This window comes from Lactuca saligna, chromosome 1 (assembly GCF_052625555.1).
Source record: "Lactuca saligna cultivar CGN05327 chromosome 1, ASM5262555v1, whole genome shotgun sequence".
Taxonomy (NCBI): Eukaryota; Viridiplantae; Streptophyta; class Magnoliopsida; order Asterales; family Asteraceae; genus Lactuca; species Lactuca saligna.
In genome coordinates this window covers 128,998,056-129,018,147 of record NC_136417.1, presented here as the reverse complement: position 1 = coordinate 129,018,147, position 20,092 = coordinate 128,998,056, and the positions used below count along the sequence as shown (strand labels likewise).

The 20,092-nt window shown below is 41.7% G+C and overlaps 1 protein-coding gene across 1 annotated transcript in view; it reads right to left on the bottom strand.

The window, feature by feature from the left end:
• Positions 1-17,800, bottom strand: part of LOC145011255 (uncharacterized) — a 36,702-nt gene extending 18,902 nt beyond the window's left edge. Inside the window, exon 1 of the mRNA XM_078969939.1 lies at positions 17,621-17,800. Within this exon, the coding sequence (XP_078826065.1) occupies positions 17,621-17,800 (180 nt within the window). The remainder of the gene's footprint in view (positions 1-17,620) is intronic.
• Positions 17,801-20,092: the final 2,292 nt, after the last annotated feature.

Here is a 20,092-nt window from a genome sequence, read left to right as displayed (position 1 = left end):
TTATGAGTAAAGTTACTATCACATGTTAGTTGTTTAACTATTGTTTCACTTTGCATGTTTTGACTTCCAGAATAATTGAGTTATTAAGAATAATCCAATTATTCAAATGGTCCACAATCGTTCATATGTTGGGAGTAGATATGAATGAAGATTGTCATGAATTGGTGTGTAGAATGTCTAAATGGTGTTAGACATAGCAAGGGTTGCTGCAACGTTCATGAGTGCTTATGAACTGGTTTTGAGCATTGGAATAAACCCGCGCTTGCTGGAATCACCTTATGGAATACGATATAAAAGGTGATCGCAAAACGATAATATCATATGGTCTTAAAACCTAGATATATGGTTTATTATTTGTTAATTGATTGTGCATTGATAATGCGAAAACGCATCAGTAACTTGATGTTATAAAACGCATTGTTGTGTATAGTTGGTTAATGAATAAGTAAATGCATATAAGTCGAAGTTTATCTGTAAATTTTATCCTAAGAGGGTAGAAGAGATATCTTGGCCACTCGATGATTTGATTTGACTTATGTGCCGGGCCCGGTCAGAACTGAATTGATGTGTTCGATTAAGTTCTATGTCAAATAAATCGAAGATCGAGAAATCTAAATGCTAGACTAACCATTCCATAGGATTGTCAGCATGATATCTAACAGAGGACTGTACGATCCCTTATCTAAAGGACAAGATTGATTAGATCAGAGTTGACAGCATCTTTGAGAGCTACGATTGCAAACCGTATTATACTTGTATAGTTACTAGACTTATCCAAGTGGGAGACTGTTGGAATAGTGTCTAAGGCTATAACTATATTCGGTGGTGCATGGTCCTTTTGGGTTGCCTTCACCATAGCAACTTGAAGGATGATTTATTAAGAGAGAGAGTAAATATTATAAGGAATAATATTTAGCTATTTGATTAATATAAGTCATAAATTAATTGGTACTAATTTGGTGACTTAAAGAGATTAATTAAATAAGAGGGTATAAACTGTCAATTGTTTGATAGTTAGACTTTAGACTGTAAATCCATTAGGATGGACTTTGGATGGATTCTAAGAGCTTTAGGATAGCTCAAAATCGTCCATAAGGATATCTATGGAATGGATTTGGATAGCCTTAAGAGAAGATTATCCAATTAGGGTTTAGGGTGAAACCCTTAAGGAGTCTAAAGGTATAAATAGGCCCTTGGGATGTGGAATTCGGGTACAACCTTTTAGAACCTAAAGCAAGGAACCTCTGGTCGAATTCCATCCCCTCTCCTCTCTCCTAAAATCATCTTGCTTGCTATTGGTGTTTGTAAGCCATTAGAGGAGTGATAGTTGTGACTCTAGAAGCTCCAAGACAAGAAGATCAACAAGGAACTCAAAGGTATGATTATAGATCTGTATTAATGTTGTTGTTTAACCTAATTAGCCATTAGAAGTCTTGGATTCAAAAGCATGTTTATTAGAAAGCCTAGATCCAAGCAATAGGGTTTTGCATGCGCACATAGGAAAGTTCTTATGGCTAAAACCCAACAATCCAGACCTCAAGTCTATCTTGGAGAACCATGCACCTTGCAACTAATCGAACAAATTGTCGATCCTTGGTTGTAGATAATGGTTCTTGACCATCAACTTGTTCAACCCCCAGTAATCAATGCGCATCAGGTGTGAACCATCCTTTTTCTTCACAAAAAGGATCGGCGCTCCCCACAGCGAGCTACTCGGTCAGATGAACCCCTTCCTCAGTAGCTCTTGAAGCTGCAAGGATAACTTCTGCATCTCTGGTGGCGCAAGGCAATAGGGTGCCTTGGCAATAGGTGCCGCTCCCGGAACCAAATCAATATGGAACTCCACCTGCCTCTCCGGAGGCACACTCGGCAACTCCTCGGGAAAAACATCCGGGAAGTCACGCACTATTGGTACCTCATCGATAGAACTCGACCTCTCTGCAGCATCTCGTGCATCCATTACATAGGCCAGAAACCCTTTATAACCTTGATGTAGAATCTGTCTTGCTTTGGCAAGCGATCAAAATGTTGACCCAGATCAGTTACCCTCACCATATACCGTAACTACTCCCCTACTAGGGTTTCATATGGTCACCAATTGACGCTCGCAGTAGATAATAGCTCTAAATCGACTCAACCAGTCCATGCCCAGATAACACAAACATCCCTCATTGCAATTGGTATCAAATCTATCAGGAACTCAACACCGAAAATCTCGAGAATACATCCTCGAATCACCTCAGTAGCATACACCGCTCACTCGTCGGTTATAGAAACTCGTAGAGGTCGACTCAATGCCTCTCATCGGATACTGATGTGTTGGCTGAATGCTAATGACACGAAAGATCGACTCGCACCCGAGTCAAATAACACTAAAGTAGGTACAGAACTCAGAAGAAAAGTACCTATGCATTCCACAATATAAGAACAATATCTCAAACTCAGTGCAAGTAAATAAATAAATGAATACATACCATCCATGACGTTAGGCGTTGTGCGGGCCTCCTCTGCTGTTAACTGAAAGGATCTCCTACAAGCCCTCGACACCTCATCCTTCACTAGCCGACTCTCAGAAGCACGCACAGAAGTAGGTGCAGATCCCTGCGCTGGTCCCTGCACTAGCTGGGGGCACTCGGCCTTCTGATGGTCGGTCTGGTTGTAATGAAAGCAAACCGAGAATCCCTTGGGGTAATCCTTCGCCATGTGCCCCTACTTGCCGTATTTGTAGCAAATCCCTGATCGACAAGAACCCTCGTGAGTCTTGCCACACTTGCCACAAGTGCGCCCCTTCTGGCCCCCAACTCTAGAATCAGGAGGCTTAGCCCGCTTCGTCGCCAGCTGCGACTACACTGCCTCCGTTCCCTCCCCTGGGACTCCTCCTCATCCTCCTTGGTCTGAAGCTCAAGCTCAATCTCTCTCCTCCTGGCATTGGCCTGTAGCTCGGCCAATGTTCGGTACGATGAGTTCACCATGAACTCTCTTATGTCCCTCCTGAGTATGCTTAGATATCGAATGACATGTTCCTGCTCAGTGGACACGTGTTCGGGGTAAAACATCGCCCTCTCATGGAACATCCTCGAGATCTCAGTCACTGACTGTGTCTTCTGCCTGAGAGATAGAAACTCCTGTGCCAAACGTTCCTTGTCTACCGGGGGAACATACTCGTCTCGAAACATCTAAACAAACCTCTCCCATGTTACTACAGCATGATCCGCAGTGGTGAAGCCAGTTGTTGCAAACTTCCACTAGTACTTCGCTCCCAAGCGAAGCTGGTTCAGCGCAAACCAAACTCTCAATTGGTCGGGACAAGAGCACGTATACAAACACCCCTTGATATCGGAGATCCACCTCATAGCAGCAATTAGATCCTGTGTCCCATCAAACTCGGGTGGCTTCATATTGCTGAACTCTCGGAATAGCAATGAGTCAACTCTTTGCGGCCTAGCAGCGGCGACAGCTACAGTGGCCGCGGCAGTAGTGGCCACAGTGACAGTAGCGTATTACTCGTCAAATGTCTCAATCAAGGTGGTCTTGATAGACCCAAACATCTCAGGAATCTCTGCTCGAATAGCTGCAGCCACCTCCTCGTGGATCATCCTCCATATCTCCTCATCACTACTCCCATTACTTCCAGGGTTGTGTGCATGTCCCTACCATGATGTTTATGAAACACAACACAATATCATCAGAAACTCGCTCGAGTGTACTCACTCTCAATTACCCATCCCAACTTGTTCCTTAGCATCCCTAGGATTCTTACTTGGGTCACTCACTGATCTGGTGCTTCTAGTAGTACGGGCCCAATACTACCTTCCACACCGCATCAGAGTTCACCCCAAGTCCTCCTCCTCAGATCCCAAATATACAAGTACTCTATGCGTCACAAGCTACTCTCACAGTAGCTCTCTCATTGGCTCGCTCCTGCTAGATGCTCATACTCAAGCTAAACACTAATAGTAGAATTCCCTAGGCTAAGGCATCACAAATCAAGCCACCCTAGTCCTAATATATGAATAACCTAGCCTACTCTCAAGCATGCATTATATCACATAAAATATCTCATAACACAAAGTGAGGGTATTTTGAGAAATTACCGCTCAGCCCTGGCTGATTGCACATACTGCTCCGGCTTGACTTCTCTTAAACTCTTGCTCATTTTTAGGGAAATTCATCTCTTTTTGAAAATCTTTCTCAAATCATCAGTTTGAGTCCAAACACACTCGAGGGTGCATCCGAATCCCTCAAACCAAGGCTCTAATACCAACTTGTAACAGTGTAAATTTCCAAAACAATTTTTTCATTTTTAACACGATAAAAACAATATCCTGCCAGTGACTCCAAACACATATGTCTCAATTGTTAACAAAAGAAAATACAATCCCAAAATCATAAAAACAGTATCTTGCCAGTGTGTACAATCATGCCGGTGCCTTGCCGCGATCGCCGGAACTACCTGAAGCACATAACACATAACACGATAAGCATAAAAGCTTACTGAGTTCTCCAAAATACCATAGACATCACATTAGCCACTCAAGGCTGTAACTCAATTAGACCTTCTGGTCAATGTGTCTTAGTGGGACCCTCTAGTCCCACAACTCATATGGACCCTCCGGTCCCTCAACTCAACATCATAATAAATTACTCATAAAGCATAACACAAGTACATAACACGATATCTCATTACACAGTTCATGGACATAGGACCCCCGGTCACACATAAGGTTTACCACTCAAGGTAAGTATAGTGAGAAGACTCATCTCGGGAAATCTCGGAAAGTCTCGAACTTGAAATACGGATCTAGCCTCCGCCTAATTACACAAAGTAAATCACCTCTAATTAACAACGATTCTCAAAGGCTAGACTAATCCATTCCTATAATCTATCAGAAGGGGAAAAGACCATTTTACCTCTCCATTGGTCCAAACGTCTAAATGTTGACCAACCTTAAAAGTCAACAGTCCAACCTTGACTAGACTCATCGAGTGCACTCGAGTGACTCGGCGAGTCCATACGTGTTCTCTGAATCCTCCTAAGGCCTCACTCGACTCGTCGAGTTAACCTTTTACTCGACAGGTTACCATTGATCACGAATCGCGGAGCAACATGATCCAACTCGTCGAGTCCTCTCATGGACTCGATGAGTTTCCTCCATGAAAATGCTCAAATGGCCTTCTAAGGTCAGATCTGTTTCTCTAACTTATAGATCTGACCTTCTAACACCCAAAATGTGACATCCCCATTTTCATGGCCAGAAAACACCGATTTTGTTTATGCTTTATGAAAACCAGAGTATCCCCTTTAATAAAAATGTTGCGGAATTTGTTCCCAGTAAAACATGATAAATACGTTATCAAAGATTTCCGAAGAGAAGTATTTTTATTCATTTTAAAACATTTGGGATGTCATCGTCAATACAGAAACATAAGCATAAACAGAACTTACATTCATTATCACTAGTGATTTATATCTTCTTCATCTCTCAGTGTAATGTGACTTCTTAACAACACCTGTGATATAAATAAACTGAGTGAGTTAGGTTGGGAAACCTGGTGAGTACATGGGGTTTTCAACCCACAATAATATAATTATTATGTTTAAACAGTTAAGCAATCAACCCAATTACCCGTCCTTATTATCTTCTTTATTCTTAAAGATCTACCCTAAGAATCAGCTATTCCTCGTTCATTTATTCCTAAGGATCATCCTAAGGAACCCGCATGAAGTCGATCGTTGCCATCGTTTACATAACAGGCACTAAGTCTGCATAGTCGCCATGGGTTTGGCATGAAGTCTGCATGATCGCCAAGGTTTACACAAGGGGCACTAAGTCTACATAGTCGCTAGGGTTTAGGCATCAAGTCTGCATGATCGCCAAAATTCAGGCACCAAGTCTACATGGTCGCCAAGGTTTAGAGTACACCGTGTGAACACATCGTTCACAACACCTACAGGTTACGAGCCTGCTAGTGTTCCACTGGACTGTCTAGAATAGTCCATGGTTGTCATCCATACTTTGCTGAATGACGGGGCCATCATTTGGGAAAAGGCTTCTCACATCGTCCATCTCTCACCCTCACCTCGTGGTATATAACACCTCTCAACTCATCCTCAAACTCATATTCCATCTATTACATCTACCCATGTTTTACCCCAACATTATCGTAGATATAAAATACATATACAATTTAAATCATTTAAAACATGTATGAAACCGTTCATCCAGTATAGACAACATGTATTCAGATAATATGCACACATAGCACCTAATTTATATAAAATACTTCATATTTATGTGTAAGATGAAAGTAACTATGCACTCACCTGAGAAGGTGGTGACTCGGTACTCGGACAACGCTTTGTTTACTTTAAAGTATTTTCCTTCGATGAAACCTTGTATTATTACCACTAGATTTTAGTCTAATATTTACCGTGACTAATTATTAATTTTATTATTATTATATAAGCATTTATACAATACTTTCCAACCACTGTGTATAGACAGAGGCCAGACATAAAACACCAGAGGGCATGATCATTTTAGCGTATAACACTTCTGAAATCCAACAACCCTATGTGGCCCTTTAAATCAGATTCCCCGTACCGCAAGTAGTTAAAAAGATATTATAACGAAACTTATATAAGTCATAATAATAGCTCAAATATTTATTATAAGTTCATAATAACAATATTAATTTTAAATATAAGCTATATTAAAATAGGGTATGCATAACTTACTTACAAGGGGATTTTAGCTAGGAGTCGGGCTCTGGAGGGGCAAAACTTCGTCGCTGAATCTTTCTAAAAAAGATTCATGCAACGTTTCAGCGCTCACCTTACTATATTAAAAACTACAGAAAGAGAATTCGAATCACGAGGGAACGACATGCTTGGGGGATAAGGAGAGAAAGACTCTTGAATCAAGAGAATGGTGCAAGAAATATGAGAGCCCAAGACTCTTATTTATACTAATTGAATTTTCAAAAACTACCCTCCATAATTACTTAATGACCTTTTAGTTATATAAACAACTAAACACCCCTCTATAATACTATTTTAAATAGATTTAATGATATTTGTACTAAACTAATGTCGAAAGAACTCAACATTAGTCTTATAATGACCGCATCGTCTATACCTTTCTAATGATATATACATATGTATATATATGTGTACATATATATGATTTATACATTATTTTAATACGTAAATATGCTATTATAATTTGTAACTTGTTCATACGAACTCCGTTTTTGATGTTCTTTATATCCATGCGTAGGTGGAGACGTACTCTACAACTTTATTTTAGACTCCGTTGGCTAATTTTGACTTTATTTTTGAAGTTATATTTTTAACAGGCCGGGACAGGATTGATTCGTTAAAATCTCATAACTTATTCATTCGATGTCCATTTTCGTCTGTCTTTTTATCGTTATCCTAATGAGATCTTCGATTCTCATTTAGGTTGTGTCGGCTAAAAACCGCTCGATCTAATAGTCGAACTTCGGGCTGTACACCGCTAAGCCGAAACTTCGAAAAATCATAACTTCCTCACAAGGATTCAGATTTGGGCGTTCTTTTTATTCACGCTCTTAGGTTAACATATTCTACGACTTTCATTTAGATTACTAAGGCTAAAAGAAGCTCTATCATAAATTCACTATATACGTCTTCACGGTGCCATACCGGTTTCATCGCTAAACTTTGACGGGTCATAATTTCTTCGTTATAACTCGGATATCAGCGCTCTTTATATGTACGGAACCCTTGAGACATATTCTACAACTTGGTTAAGATTATTTATTCTAATTAATCTTTTGTCGAAAAGTCGTTTTCGACCCCTATTATATCTAAATTGACTAGCCCGGATCTACGGGCGTTACACAAAAGTCATGTAAAGGTCCCATCTTTACGTTCATGCGTCGCATATATCGCTCTATTTGATGAAATAACTCATAAAATGGTAACCTAGACTCAAAACTCTCATGGGACTGCATAAAGCTAGATGGTTGGGACTCTCTGGACCTCTCAAGGTCCAGATACAAAGTCTATTCCTCACTGGGACTCCATTTGCTCAAAATCCCAACTAAAGAAGGGGTAAAGAAACCCTAGATTCATGGGATCTACTATATACACAAAAATAGGCATGGATTCATACCTCAAACAGCAACCTTTGATGAAGTGATAGCAGATCCGAGCTCCTTAATCAGCTTAGCTTTGAATCCCCTCCTTCCTTCTTGTAAGAATGCATAAATTGTGAAGAATTAGCTCCTTCCCTCACTCTTCATGCTCTCTGGTTCGATAGGGTTTCTCAAGTGGATGTGTGGCCGCAAATGAAGACCACAAATGCCTTTAAATAGGGCTCAGACCTGAAGATTTAGGGTTTTTGTCAACAGCGCGGACTCGTCAAGTCGACTCTCCGACTCGTCGAGTCCACTCATTAATATGAGTCATCACTCGCGATCCTACTCGACGAGTTTAGGCGCCGACTCGTCGAGTCCCTCTTCTCATCTCAAAACACATATTGAATTTATGATACCTGGATATCCGGATGTTACACATTAACTTTCATGGACCGAGCCAGGGATTGGTGGGAGGAGGTGACTAGCCAGGTGGGATCAGCCAATGTGGCTGAGATGTCGTAGGAGGAGTTTGTCAGGCGTTTTGAACTAGAGTTTGCACCATCTATTGAAACGAAACAGTTAGTGAGGGAGTTCCAGGAGCTCCAGTTGACCATTGAGATTTTAGCGGAGATCACCGCTAAGTTTCGGGAATGAGGATTGTTAATCCTGCAGTATGCGGCGGATGAGGAAATGAGGAGGATGAGGTATCATTCGATGCTGAGGGGTGATTTCTGTGAGTTCACGAGATTTACAGGGTGCAAAACCCTGAATGAGATGGGGGAGAAGTGGTTATTCATGGGGAGAGGGCCTTATAGGGCCCAACTCTCTATTAGACTGCGAGGGCTAAGAGAATTCTCCATCAGGGTTGTTCAGGGTTTTTGGCATACATCTCAGATACGTGAGTAGTGGCCATGACAGATTTTGGGTAGTGTACTAGTTGTACGATATTTTCGAGATGTCTTTCCCGAGGAGTTGCTAGGGGTGCCTCTTGAGAGGCAGGTAGAGTTTCGTATTGATTTGGTGTCGGGTACTGCTCCTATAGCTAAATCATCATACCGGCTAGCTCCGCCCAAGATGTAGGAGCTGTCTATGAAGCTTCAGGAGCTGCTAGATAGAGGGTTTATCCCTTTGAGCAGCTCCCTATGGGGAGCACCGATCCTGTTCGTGAAGAAAAAGGATGGGTCACACAGGACGTGCATCGATTATCGGGAGCTGAACAAGCTAACGGTGAAAAACCATTATCCGCTTTCGAGGATCGGTGATTAGTTTGTTCAGCTGCACGGTGCATCTTGGTTTTCCAAGATTGATCTTTCGTTGGGGTACCATCAAATGAGGATTAGGGATGAGGATATACCGAAGACAACTTTCAGGACTCGGCACAGTCACTATGAGATTGTGGTGATGCCATTTGAGCTCACCAATGCCCTAACATCGTTCATCGATCTCACGAACAGGGTGTGTAGGCTGATGTTGGATTGGTCTGTGATCGTTTTTATCGAAGATATCTTGGTCTTTTTTAAGACCTAGGAGCAGCATGAGCAACATTTAAGGGAGGTATTGGAGACATTGAGGAAGAAAAAGCTTTATTCTAAGTTCTTGAAGTGTTATTTCTGGTTGCGTGAGGTGTAGTTTTTGAGGCACATCATCAACCAAGAGGTTATTTTGGTTGATCCATCCATGATTAAGGCAGTGATGCAGTGGGAAATACTAAAGAATTCATCTAATATCTATAGCTTCTTGGGCCTAGCGGGGTATTACCGGAGATTTATTTAGGGTTTCTTCAAGATTGTCGTACCCTTGACTCGCTTGACAATTAAGAATGTGACTTTTTGATGGGGCCGTGACCAGCAGTTGGCTTTTGAGACATTGAGACAGAGATTATGTGAGGCCCCGATTTTAGCATTACCCAAAGGATTGGATGATTTGGTGGTGTAATGTGATGCATCTATCACAAGGCCAGGGGCAGTTTTGATGCAAAGGGGGCATGTGATCACGTACGCCTCGACGTAGCTGAAGCCTCATGATGTGAACTACCCCACTCACAACCTGGAATTAGGGGCGCTAGTGTTTGCCCTTAAAATCTGGAGGCATTACTTGTACGAGGTTCGGTGCACCATCTATACTGACCACATAAGTTTGAAATATTTGATGGATCAACAAAACCTCGACATGGGACAGAAGAGGTGGTTGTACATTCTGAAGGATTATGACTACGAGATCTTGTACCACCCTGGGAAGGCCAATGTGGTGGCCGACGCTTTGAGCCGCAAGGCGGAAAGTTCTTTGATCGGGAATATTTGTTTGAGGATGACAATGATCTCTCCATTATTGGATATGATCAAGGAGGCTCAGGTGGATGGTTTGAAGAAAGAGAACTAGAAGATAGAGTGGATTCAGGGCCAATTTCCCTTGTTTGTGCAGGATAGTCGAGATATTCTGACATTGTGTGGCCAGGTATGAGTGTCGGTATCCGGGGGTGTGAGGTATAAGATCTTGCAGGAGGCACACAAATCCAAGTTCTCTATTCACCTGGGGGCCACGAGGACGTACAGACATCTGAGGCCGAGTTACTAGTGGCCCTACATGTAGACAGAGATCGCATGGTTTATGGAGCAGTGCTTGACCTAGAGGAAGGTCAAGGAAAAACATCAGCGAACTTATGGTAAGGTTCAACCACTACCTATTCCCATGTGGAAATGGGAAAATATCACCATGGACTTCATCACGAAGTTACCGAGTACAACGATGGGTGTGGATTCTATTTGATTCATTATAGACAGATTGACAAAGAGTGCCCCTTTTTTTCCGATCTCCAAGAGTATCTCTACTGAGAAATTAGCAGATATTTATGTGTGCGAGGTGGTGGTTAGGCACGGGGTGCCAGTGTCGGTGGTCTCTGACCGGGATGTCTGTTTTACATCTAGGTTTTTGGAGGAAGTTCCATGAGGCGTTGTGAACTCAGTTACACAGCAACACTGCTTAGCACCCCCAGACAGATGGCTAGAGCAAGCGGACGATCCAGATGCTCGAGGATATGCTACGAGTATGCGTACTGGACTTTGGAGGGAGTTGGGATACATACCTTCCACTAGCAGATTTTTCATATAACAATAGGTATCATGCTAGTATTAACCGACCCCCGATTGAGATGTTGTATGGTTGGAGGTATAGGACTCCCGTATGATGGGGAGAGGTATGGCATCGAGTCATTTGAAGTACTTAGGTGGTGATCAGGACCACCAAATTGATCCCGCAGGTGCGCGACAGATTACGAGTCACGCAGATCCGTCAAAAGAGTTATGCTGATCGAAGTCGCTCGGACCTCGAGTTTCAGGTGGGGGACTTCATGTTCCTGAAAGTGTCACCATGAAAGGACATCATTAGGTTTCAGAAGAAGGGCAAGTTAGGGCCCCGATATATCGGCCTATTTAGGATTTCTGCCCTAGTGGGCAAGGTAGCTTACCTTTTGGATCTGCCGAACAATCTTAGACAGATTCACAACATCTTCCATGTGCCTCAGCTTTAGAAGTGTGTCACAGATGAGGCCCTGGTTATTTCTTTGGACGACATACAGGTTGATGAGATCCTGAACTACATTGAGAGGCCCATTGCAGTTTTGGATAGGAAGACTAAGGCTCATCGTAACAAGGAGGTGAAGCTAGTAAAGGTGCAATGGAAGCACCAAAGAGGCTCTGAATGGACCTGGGAGCCAGAGGAGGAGATGAGGAGGCATTATCCGAACCTTTTTTCCTCAGCCGACTTCGAGGACGAAATCTAGTTGAAGTGGGGGAGATTTGTAACGCTTGGTTCTGGTATTATCTTTTTTTTTTTCAATTTTTTTAAGGTTTTGGACTGGGACTTGATGAGTTGGGGAGCTCCAACGCATCGTGTAGGGATCAATATGGACGCATGTTAAGGTCTCAACTCGACGAGTTGGGGATCCCCAACTCGACGAGTAGACACTGGAAAGGAAAACCCTAATTTTTAGGGTTTGCACCCTATTTAAAGGCATTGTGCCTCATTGTTAGTATCCCTTATCACACTCTCATTCCAGAGAAAACCTAGTTCATTCTTTTCCTATCATTGTGAGTGTGTGAGAGCTTATAGAGTGTATTATTGTTATTTGATTGAAGAGCCTTGGAGGAGGAAGTGCATAGATGAAGAAGGAGGTTGTAGATCTGATGTCCTCACTATTGAGGCATTCACATTGAGGTATAAAGTTGATACCTTGATCATTCATTTGCTAGATCTCTCCATTAGAGGATTTTGTGTCATTTTAGCTTATTCTTGGGCCATTCTTGGACTTGAGTATGGTTTGAAGTTATGACTTCAGATTTGGACACCTTATGGCCTCTTTTGACGTAAAGTTGTCATCTGTATTGAGTTATGGCCCTCCCTCATGCCATAAACCCATTAATAAGCTTCATATGAGTGTTTTAACCCCTTGGATTCCATTCATGAATGTAAAGTTAGCAACTTTACGTGGTATCTTCACCTTAGGGGACTAGATCTGTAGTTTGGGGCTTTGAATTCAGCTGAAAAGGATTGAATATGAAAAGACTGAAGGAACTCGACGAGTTGCATAGCCAACTCAAAGAGTTAAGTTGGGTATCCTGCTTTCTAGATTCTAAGTAAATGCGGTGAGTTGATGAGATAACTCGACGAGTTACTTAGGGTTTTTCCTAGTTTTCTGAGTTCTGAAGGAACTCGACGAGTTGCAAGATGCACTCAACTAGTTGGGTCAACATGGACTGTTGACCTTGACTTTTGACCGTGGTTGACCAAGTTTGACTTTAAGGGTATCTTTGTTATTTTAGGATTTTAACGAAGTTGTTCACATGGTGGTTGTAGGCAGTTGAGTTCGGAGCATCGAGTTGGGATTTGATCTCATCATTTCAACATTTGTGAGAGGTGAGTCTGTTAGACCCCTAAACCAGAATGGTGGAAACATTCGGGGTGGGTGATTTCACGTAGTACCATAACAATTGAATATCGTAAAGAAAGTAACACAACCATCATATATATAACAAAAACATACATTGTTGCGTAATACATATTTCCAAAAGAATATTACAAATATGATGATTTAAAATGTTTAATATTAGACACCTTAGCGTTCCTTCTTCAAAAGCTGGTAGTTACCTGTATTACTGATTCTCTGAGAAATACAAGTAGTTTCGAAAAAGTGTCAACAATAAAGTTGGTGAGTTCATAAGTGTTTTTGTACTGAAAAAGGATGTCTTTTTAGAAGAAAATAGATGAATGTGGTTTCCATAAAATCCAATATTTTTCCACATATAGTTTGAAAAACTCCCAAAAGTTGGAGGGCGTTAGTATCTTTCGTATCTAAATGATAAAGATGAATGTATACTCAAAATAATTTAAAAACTGAATGCATTCATGAGTTTCATAAATCAAGCTTGTTTTTATACTTCCGTGTGAGTCTTATAACCATGCTATTGACACAAGCTGCCTGTAACAACATTCTTCAAGTGTTGTAGTGTTATGACTTTTGTCACCCCAGACCTGCCGGTCTAACTGTAGCTAACAGTTTAGGTGCGGGATTGTCAATCCCATATAGATCTATACGCAAGTATCACACTCTCCCTCCAAGAGATTATGGTTTATAATACAATACTTGAAATGCATACTTGAGAGTATGTTGAAGTTGGATATCTCACAACACTTAGTATAAATAGATTTATGATAAGAAAGTCTTCATTTCACTTCAGATGAAAGTATTTCGTTTTTCAATATGTTTACGTAAGAATGTATGAATAACTCGTAAACTATACCCATTATAGTTTTTCTGAAAGTGTGTTCCATTTGGTAGAAATAACTCGGTGAAATACTAACTTTTTACATGAAGTAAAATGTTGATATCGAATAATAATAATAAGATAAAAATGTGTTCCGTTTTCTTGTATTGTACTTGTATTCCCCCCCCCCCCCCCAAACATGAAAAGACGTGAAAAGTAGGGGTATGAACTCACTTGTTCGGTTTGAAGAGAGTGAGACTAGAATCGAGCATAACTACAACTGCGGAAAGCTACGTCTTCGAGCTTCTCGGGGATCTCGGTAGCGTAGAACCTTCGTCGGGGGCTCGGGTATGGAACCGAGGGCATCGGGATGGCCTCTGGAGCTCACAAGTGAGTGAAAGTGAGAGAGAGTTTGAGAAAAGTGTGCCAAAACCCGGAGCTCATGCCCTCTATTTATAGGGTTGAAAGTGGGAGTACGTTGGGCATACTATCGGAGTACACTGGGCGTACTTCGGTTACGCTGGGCGTAAATTTGCGTCATGGCTTACGACTCGAGTCTAGCTAAGCGTAGAGTCTGCTAGCCGATGGGACTTGACATTGCACCTGAGTACGCTGGGCGTACTCTTAAATTACGTAAGGTGTAATTCAGCTTTAATCTTCTAAATTCCGTAACTTTCGCGTACGGGCTCCGTTTTTCGCGTTCTTTATCTCCACGTGTAGGTGAGACTATGCTCTACAACTTTCATTTAGACTCCAATCGGCTAGTTTTGACTTTATTTTTAATGTTATGTTTTTAGTAGGTCGGGACTGCTAAAGTACGTTAAAAATTCATAACTTCTTAATCCGACGCCTGATTTCGTCTGTCTTTTCACCATCTTACTCCTGTTGTGGAGACCTTAAATTCTCATTTAGGTTGTGTTAGCTAAAAATCGTTCGATCTTTAATTCGAGTTTTTAGCTCTCTACTGCTGTTACAAAACTTAGAAAATTCGTAATTTCTTCATACGAGGTCCATTTTTGGGCAATCTTTTTTTGCACGTTCACTGTTTAACGTAATCTACGACTTTTGTTTAGATACTTAAGGCTAAAATGCATTTTATTGGAATTTCACTTTTTACGTTTAATAATGTTTTACCAAGTGTGTTGTGAATATTTGAGTGGTCATAATTTCTTCATTATAAACCGGTTTTGAACGTTCTTTATGTTTTTGGAAACCTTGGCACGATATCTAACATTTGATGCATCCCAAATTTAGATTTTTGACACTTTATTTTTTAGGTTAATTTCATTGATTCCAAATAGTTTCGTTGTATTTGACTTTTGGGTGTTATATTGCTTTGGAAAAATATAGGGTTGTCACATCATCCCCCCGTTAGATGGAATTTCGTCCCGAAATTTAATCTAAGATAGAGTTTACGGGTTACGAAAAAGATGCGGGTAGTTTTGTTTCATCTGATCCTCGCGTTCCCAGGTGTATTCATGTCCTCGCTTGGCGTTCCAGCGGACCTTTACAATAGGTATGGCTTTGTTTAGTTCTTTTTATTTCCCGATCCATGATCTCTACTGGTTCTTCTACGAATTGGAGATTCTCATTTATTGCAATTTCATCCAGAGGGACAACGAGAGTCTCATCGGACAAGCACTTCTTTAGGTTTGATATGTGAAAGGTAGGGTGTACGTTGTGGAGTTCCTGAGGTAATCGAAGTTTGTAAGCCACCGGGCCGATCCTGGCAAGGATCTCGAATTGTCCGATGTACCTTGGGTTCAGTTTCCCACGTTTTCCAAAACGTATTAATCCTTTCCAGGGCGAGACTTTTAGTAGGACACGGTCTCCAAACAGGAATTCCAAGGGTTTCCGTCTTTTATCCGCATAACTCTTTTGTCTTTCCCTTGATGCCTTCAGTCGTTCCCGAATCTGAACAATCTTCTCCGTAGTTTCTCTTATGATTTCTGGCCCAATGAGAGTGTTGCCCGTTGCTTGTCCTCTTGCTAGTTGTGTGTCACCCACTTCAGCCCAGCACAGAGGTGATCTGCACTTACGGCCGTAGAGGGCTTCGAACGGGGCAGCCTTTGTCACACCCCAAAACCGAGAACGGTGGAAACGTTCTGGGGCGGAGGACGTCATGTAAAGTATCACAACACAGTAAAAGTAAATAAGCAAACAATATCATCCATTGCATTATATATATATATATATTTTGCATACAAGGAATGCGCGATATTGCTTACGTCGGGGAAGTCGTTCACTACCGGGATGTTCTTTAGTTCTTTCGTTTCTAGGCTTGTATCGACAACGTGAGCAAGGAATGCGCGATATTCCTTACGTAGGTATTTCTGTGCTCAGATACTGGAGATAATACGAAGACTTGTACTAGATTTGTCACCGTAGACTATGAGAGTTTCGTTAGACGGGAGGTTGAGACGGATTGCTTTCTCGAAGCACATGATGTCGGCGCGATGAAGACTCAACCAATCCATGCCGATTATAACGTCAAAGCTTTTAATTGAAACCGGCATGAGGTCGATTGGAAATGTATGGTTATCTAGAGTTAAGGTACAACCTAAGTATATGCTCCTGGTGCTTTCATTTTTCCTATTTTCCATTTCTACCGTGAATTGTTCTTTAAGTGCGTGTGGTTGATGTTTAAGCATGTGAGCAAATTTATGGTTCACGAAGCTTCGCTCCGCTCCACTATCGAACAGAATGCATGCATAGGAGTTATCGAGAAGGAACGTACCAGTCACCACCGTCGGGTCAGCAACTGCTTCCCCACGGCTTATTGCCAGTACTCTCCCTGACCCACCCGCATTCTTTGTTTTGGGACAGTCCCTCTTGAAGTGGCCTGCTTCACCACATCCATAGCAGGTTGGGCTCGCGCCTGAGCCAGAGACTTGAGTGATCGGACTTGCCGGAGACCTACAGAAACGGATAGTGTGTCCTTTCTTGTCGCGGTTAGAACACTGCATTTCACGGCAGGGGCCGTGGTGGTGGAAGTTGCATTTGTTGCACTTGGGCAAACTTCCAGCACACTGCTTCACTGGAGCAGTAGTAGCAGTAGGGGTTATTGCAGCATGCACAGCCACAACCTGTTGATTTTTGGCAGCTCGCTACTTCTTCTTGTCATCCCAAAACTTTCGCTTAAAGTCAGCGGGTTTGGAGGGTTCTGGGATGGCTAGGGTTGTTGTCGTTGTTGGGGATTGAATTCCATGGTCGACGAGTCGCTGTGCCAGCCGCTTGGCACAGTCGAAAGTAGTAGGGTTTGATGATAGAATATTTCCTTGGTACGGAGGCACCAGCCCCCAGATGTACCTTTCGATCTTTTTCCCTTCAATGGGAATCATATTGGGGCAGAGAGCCACCTGTTCGCTAAATCTGGCGGTGTAAGCGACCACGTCGGTACCCTTCGTGGTCAGGCTCCAAAGTTCCTGTTCCAATTTCTGGATCTCGCCCCTCGGGCAATACTCCTCAATCATGAGGTCTTTCATTGTTTCCCAGCCCATGTCGTTGGCTCCGACGAGAGTTAGAGCTTTAACGTGGCTGTTCCACCACGTCAGGGCTTTTCCTTCAAAGGTGCATGCGGCATATTTAACTTTGCTCGTCACAGGACATGAACAAATTTCGAAGACCGATTCAGTCTTCTCGAACCATTGCGAGAGGGCAATGACTCCGCCGGTTCCATAAAAGGATTTCGGCTTACAGTTGGTGAAATCCTTGTAGGGGCATTCTTTCGTGCGCACATGGATTTCAGCATGAGTGGATTCAACAGGGGTTCCACCTTGGCTGTTGTTAGTTGAATGATATTGAGCCATGGCAGTTGCCACTGCCGCAGCTACTACAACATTTAGAGCCGCGTTATCGATATCAGGAGGAGGAGGTGGAGGTGCAGGGTTATTCCGGGGAGATTTGTGAGGAGGCATTTTTCAGCTATAATTTTATAAAGACAGATACAATGGTAAGAATCAATTGTAAGCAAGTTGAGAGTGACACATGGACTAAATAGCCATAGTCCAACAGTTGAATGAGCGTACGAATTGAATTCGCAATAGGGAAGAATAGCAGGAAAACATAAGTATAAAGATTCTCTCCCAGATTAGTTAGCTGTCCATATTACTGGTATTATTGATGTAACGGGTTCAGGGAAAATTGACCTAGCAATAGGTCTTACATCATACCATAAGGTTCCTAGTTAGCGTACTGAGATTTAGGAATAATTTACAGATAAGCGTTACTAAAAGTCCAGATACTAAAGGCTATTCCTTAATCAAAAGACAAAGATGTATTAGACATCTTCTAACAACGACGAGAATTCCTAGGGCGAATCCTCATATCTGCCAACTAGCGAACCACTTCTTGAAGGTGTCGTTCGTGAGCTCTTTGGCGAACTCAAAGTTCTGCGATTTTGGTGGTTAATTGCTCTCGCAATGCGTGATTGGTTCTCTTCGCCCCTTCGAGCGCTTCTTCTAGATGTCGAATGCGGACAGTATTTACGCCTGAATTGACATCAATTTCCATGACTCTATCGATGGCTGCCCGACCTTGTTCGACATTTCGAGCAATTCTACGCACCATGACAGGCAGAGCTTTATCTGCGGAACCACCTTCGCTAACATTGTAAAAGGTTTGGTCCCCAACGTAAGGTAAAGGTTGACCCTGCTCGTCGCTCCAGCGATTTAAGTTGTTTACCCACATAGGAGTAGGGCCTGGAAATGCTGGTCGGGGATCGTTATTTGGAACTTGACCTATGGGAGGTAGATTGTTGACTTCCGGTTCGGATTCGGATCCGTCAGAAAAGCCTTCTGCAAGGTGAGCATCCAGAGGGATTGGATGCTCATCTTCGGGCTCTTCTTCGATCCACCCTGCGTTGCCTTCATCTGGAAAGTATGGGTCGCTGTGATGGAATCCAGCCATTTAAATCTACGCGAGAAGAGAGGTGTAAGAATATAGTATATGTGTAGTTAGTAGTGCAAAATACACCTATAGTATTTTAAGCCTATGCCCTGTTCTAGTGTTCATATTGTAGTGGTGTTGGTAAGTTTTTAGACTTGTTAACATATCACAACCATTCTAGGGCATATGCTAATCACTCCTCGGACCAGCATAGTTGATCAGGCTATGCTATTCCCAAGATTGACCATACATCCCCGAGCTTACTCGTGATATTTAACAATCGTAATACTTTTGTTCTTGTTGTTGTGACACTAATTTTAGTATGAATGCAACCTAGTATACTTATTTAAATATTTTGATATTTAATGTAGAGACTCTTGGTCAGAGTGTTTTAATCCCAAATGGGTTTATAGTTTGGTATATCTTTTATGGGTTAATATACTTAATTCACTATAAACAATGCTCTGATACCAATCTGTCACACCCCAAAACCGAGAACGGCGGAAACGTTCTGGGGCAGAGGACGTCATGTAAAGTATCACAACACAATAAAAGTAAATAAGCAAACAATATCATCCATTGCATTATATATATATATATATATATATATATATATATATATATATATATATATATTGCATACAAGTGTGTTTTGTACAGTACAGACATCAAAAATAATGTAAGTCAACATAAAGAGATGAGTCCTGAAGGCGCTCCATCTTCTCAAAAGCTGGTCTCGGAACCTGCCTACTGATGACCTGAGAATACAAGTTATTTTGAAAGAGTTTATTAGCATTAAGCTGGTGAGTTCATAAGTATTTTAGTGTCGGTGTATGTTATCAAAACGGTTGAATATGTCTATAGTGTAATTTTGTAAAATGTATGTAAATGTTTGTAAGTGTTTGTAAAAGTTTGAATCTCTCAGAAAAACCTATATTTTCTATTTAAAGTGGCCTTCTACCAAGGCTTAACTGTTTTGTACGCTCGTTTGTTGTAAAAGGGTGTAATTTCCCAAATGTAACTATCATTATCCAAAATATGGTTTATACATAAATGTTTAAGTGAAATAATCACTAAATGTATATAATGGGTAAATTAATGTAGTACTGTAGTGTTGTATTATGGGAACTACTGCTGTACTAACTACATTAAACCGGATTTATATTAAGGTATCATGTGATTTAATTGTACCATAGTATCGACTGAGTATCAACGACAAATGTAGGTCGTAAATAGGTATGATGTTTGGCACCCGCAGACCTGCAGGTCCGGCTGTAGCTAGCAGCAAGGTGTAGGATAGTTAATCCAGTATAAATCTATAG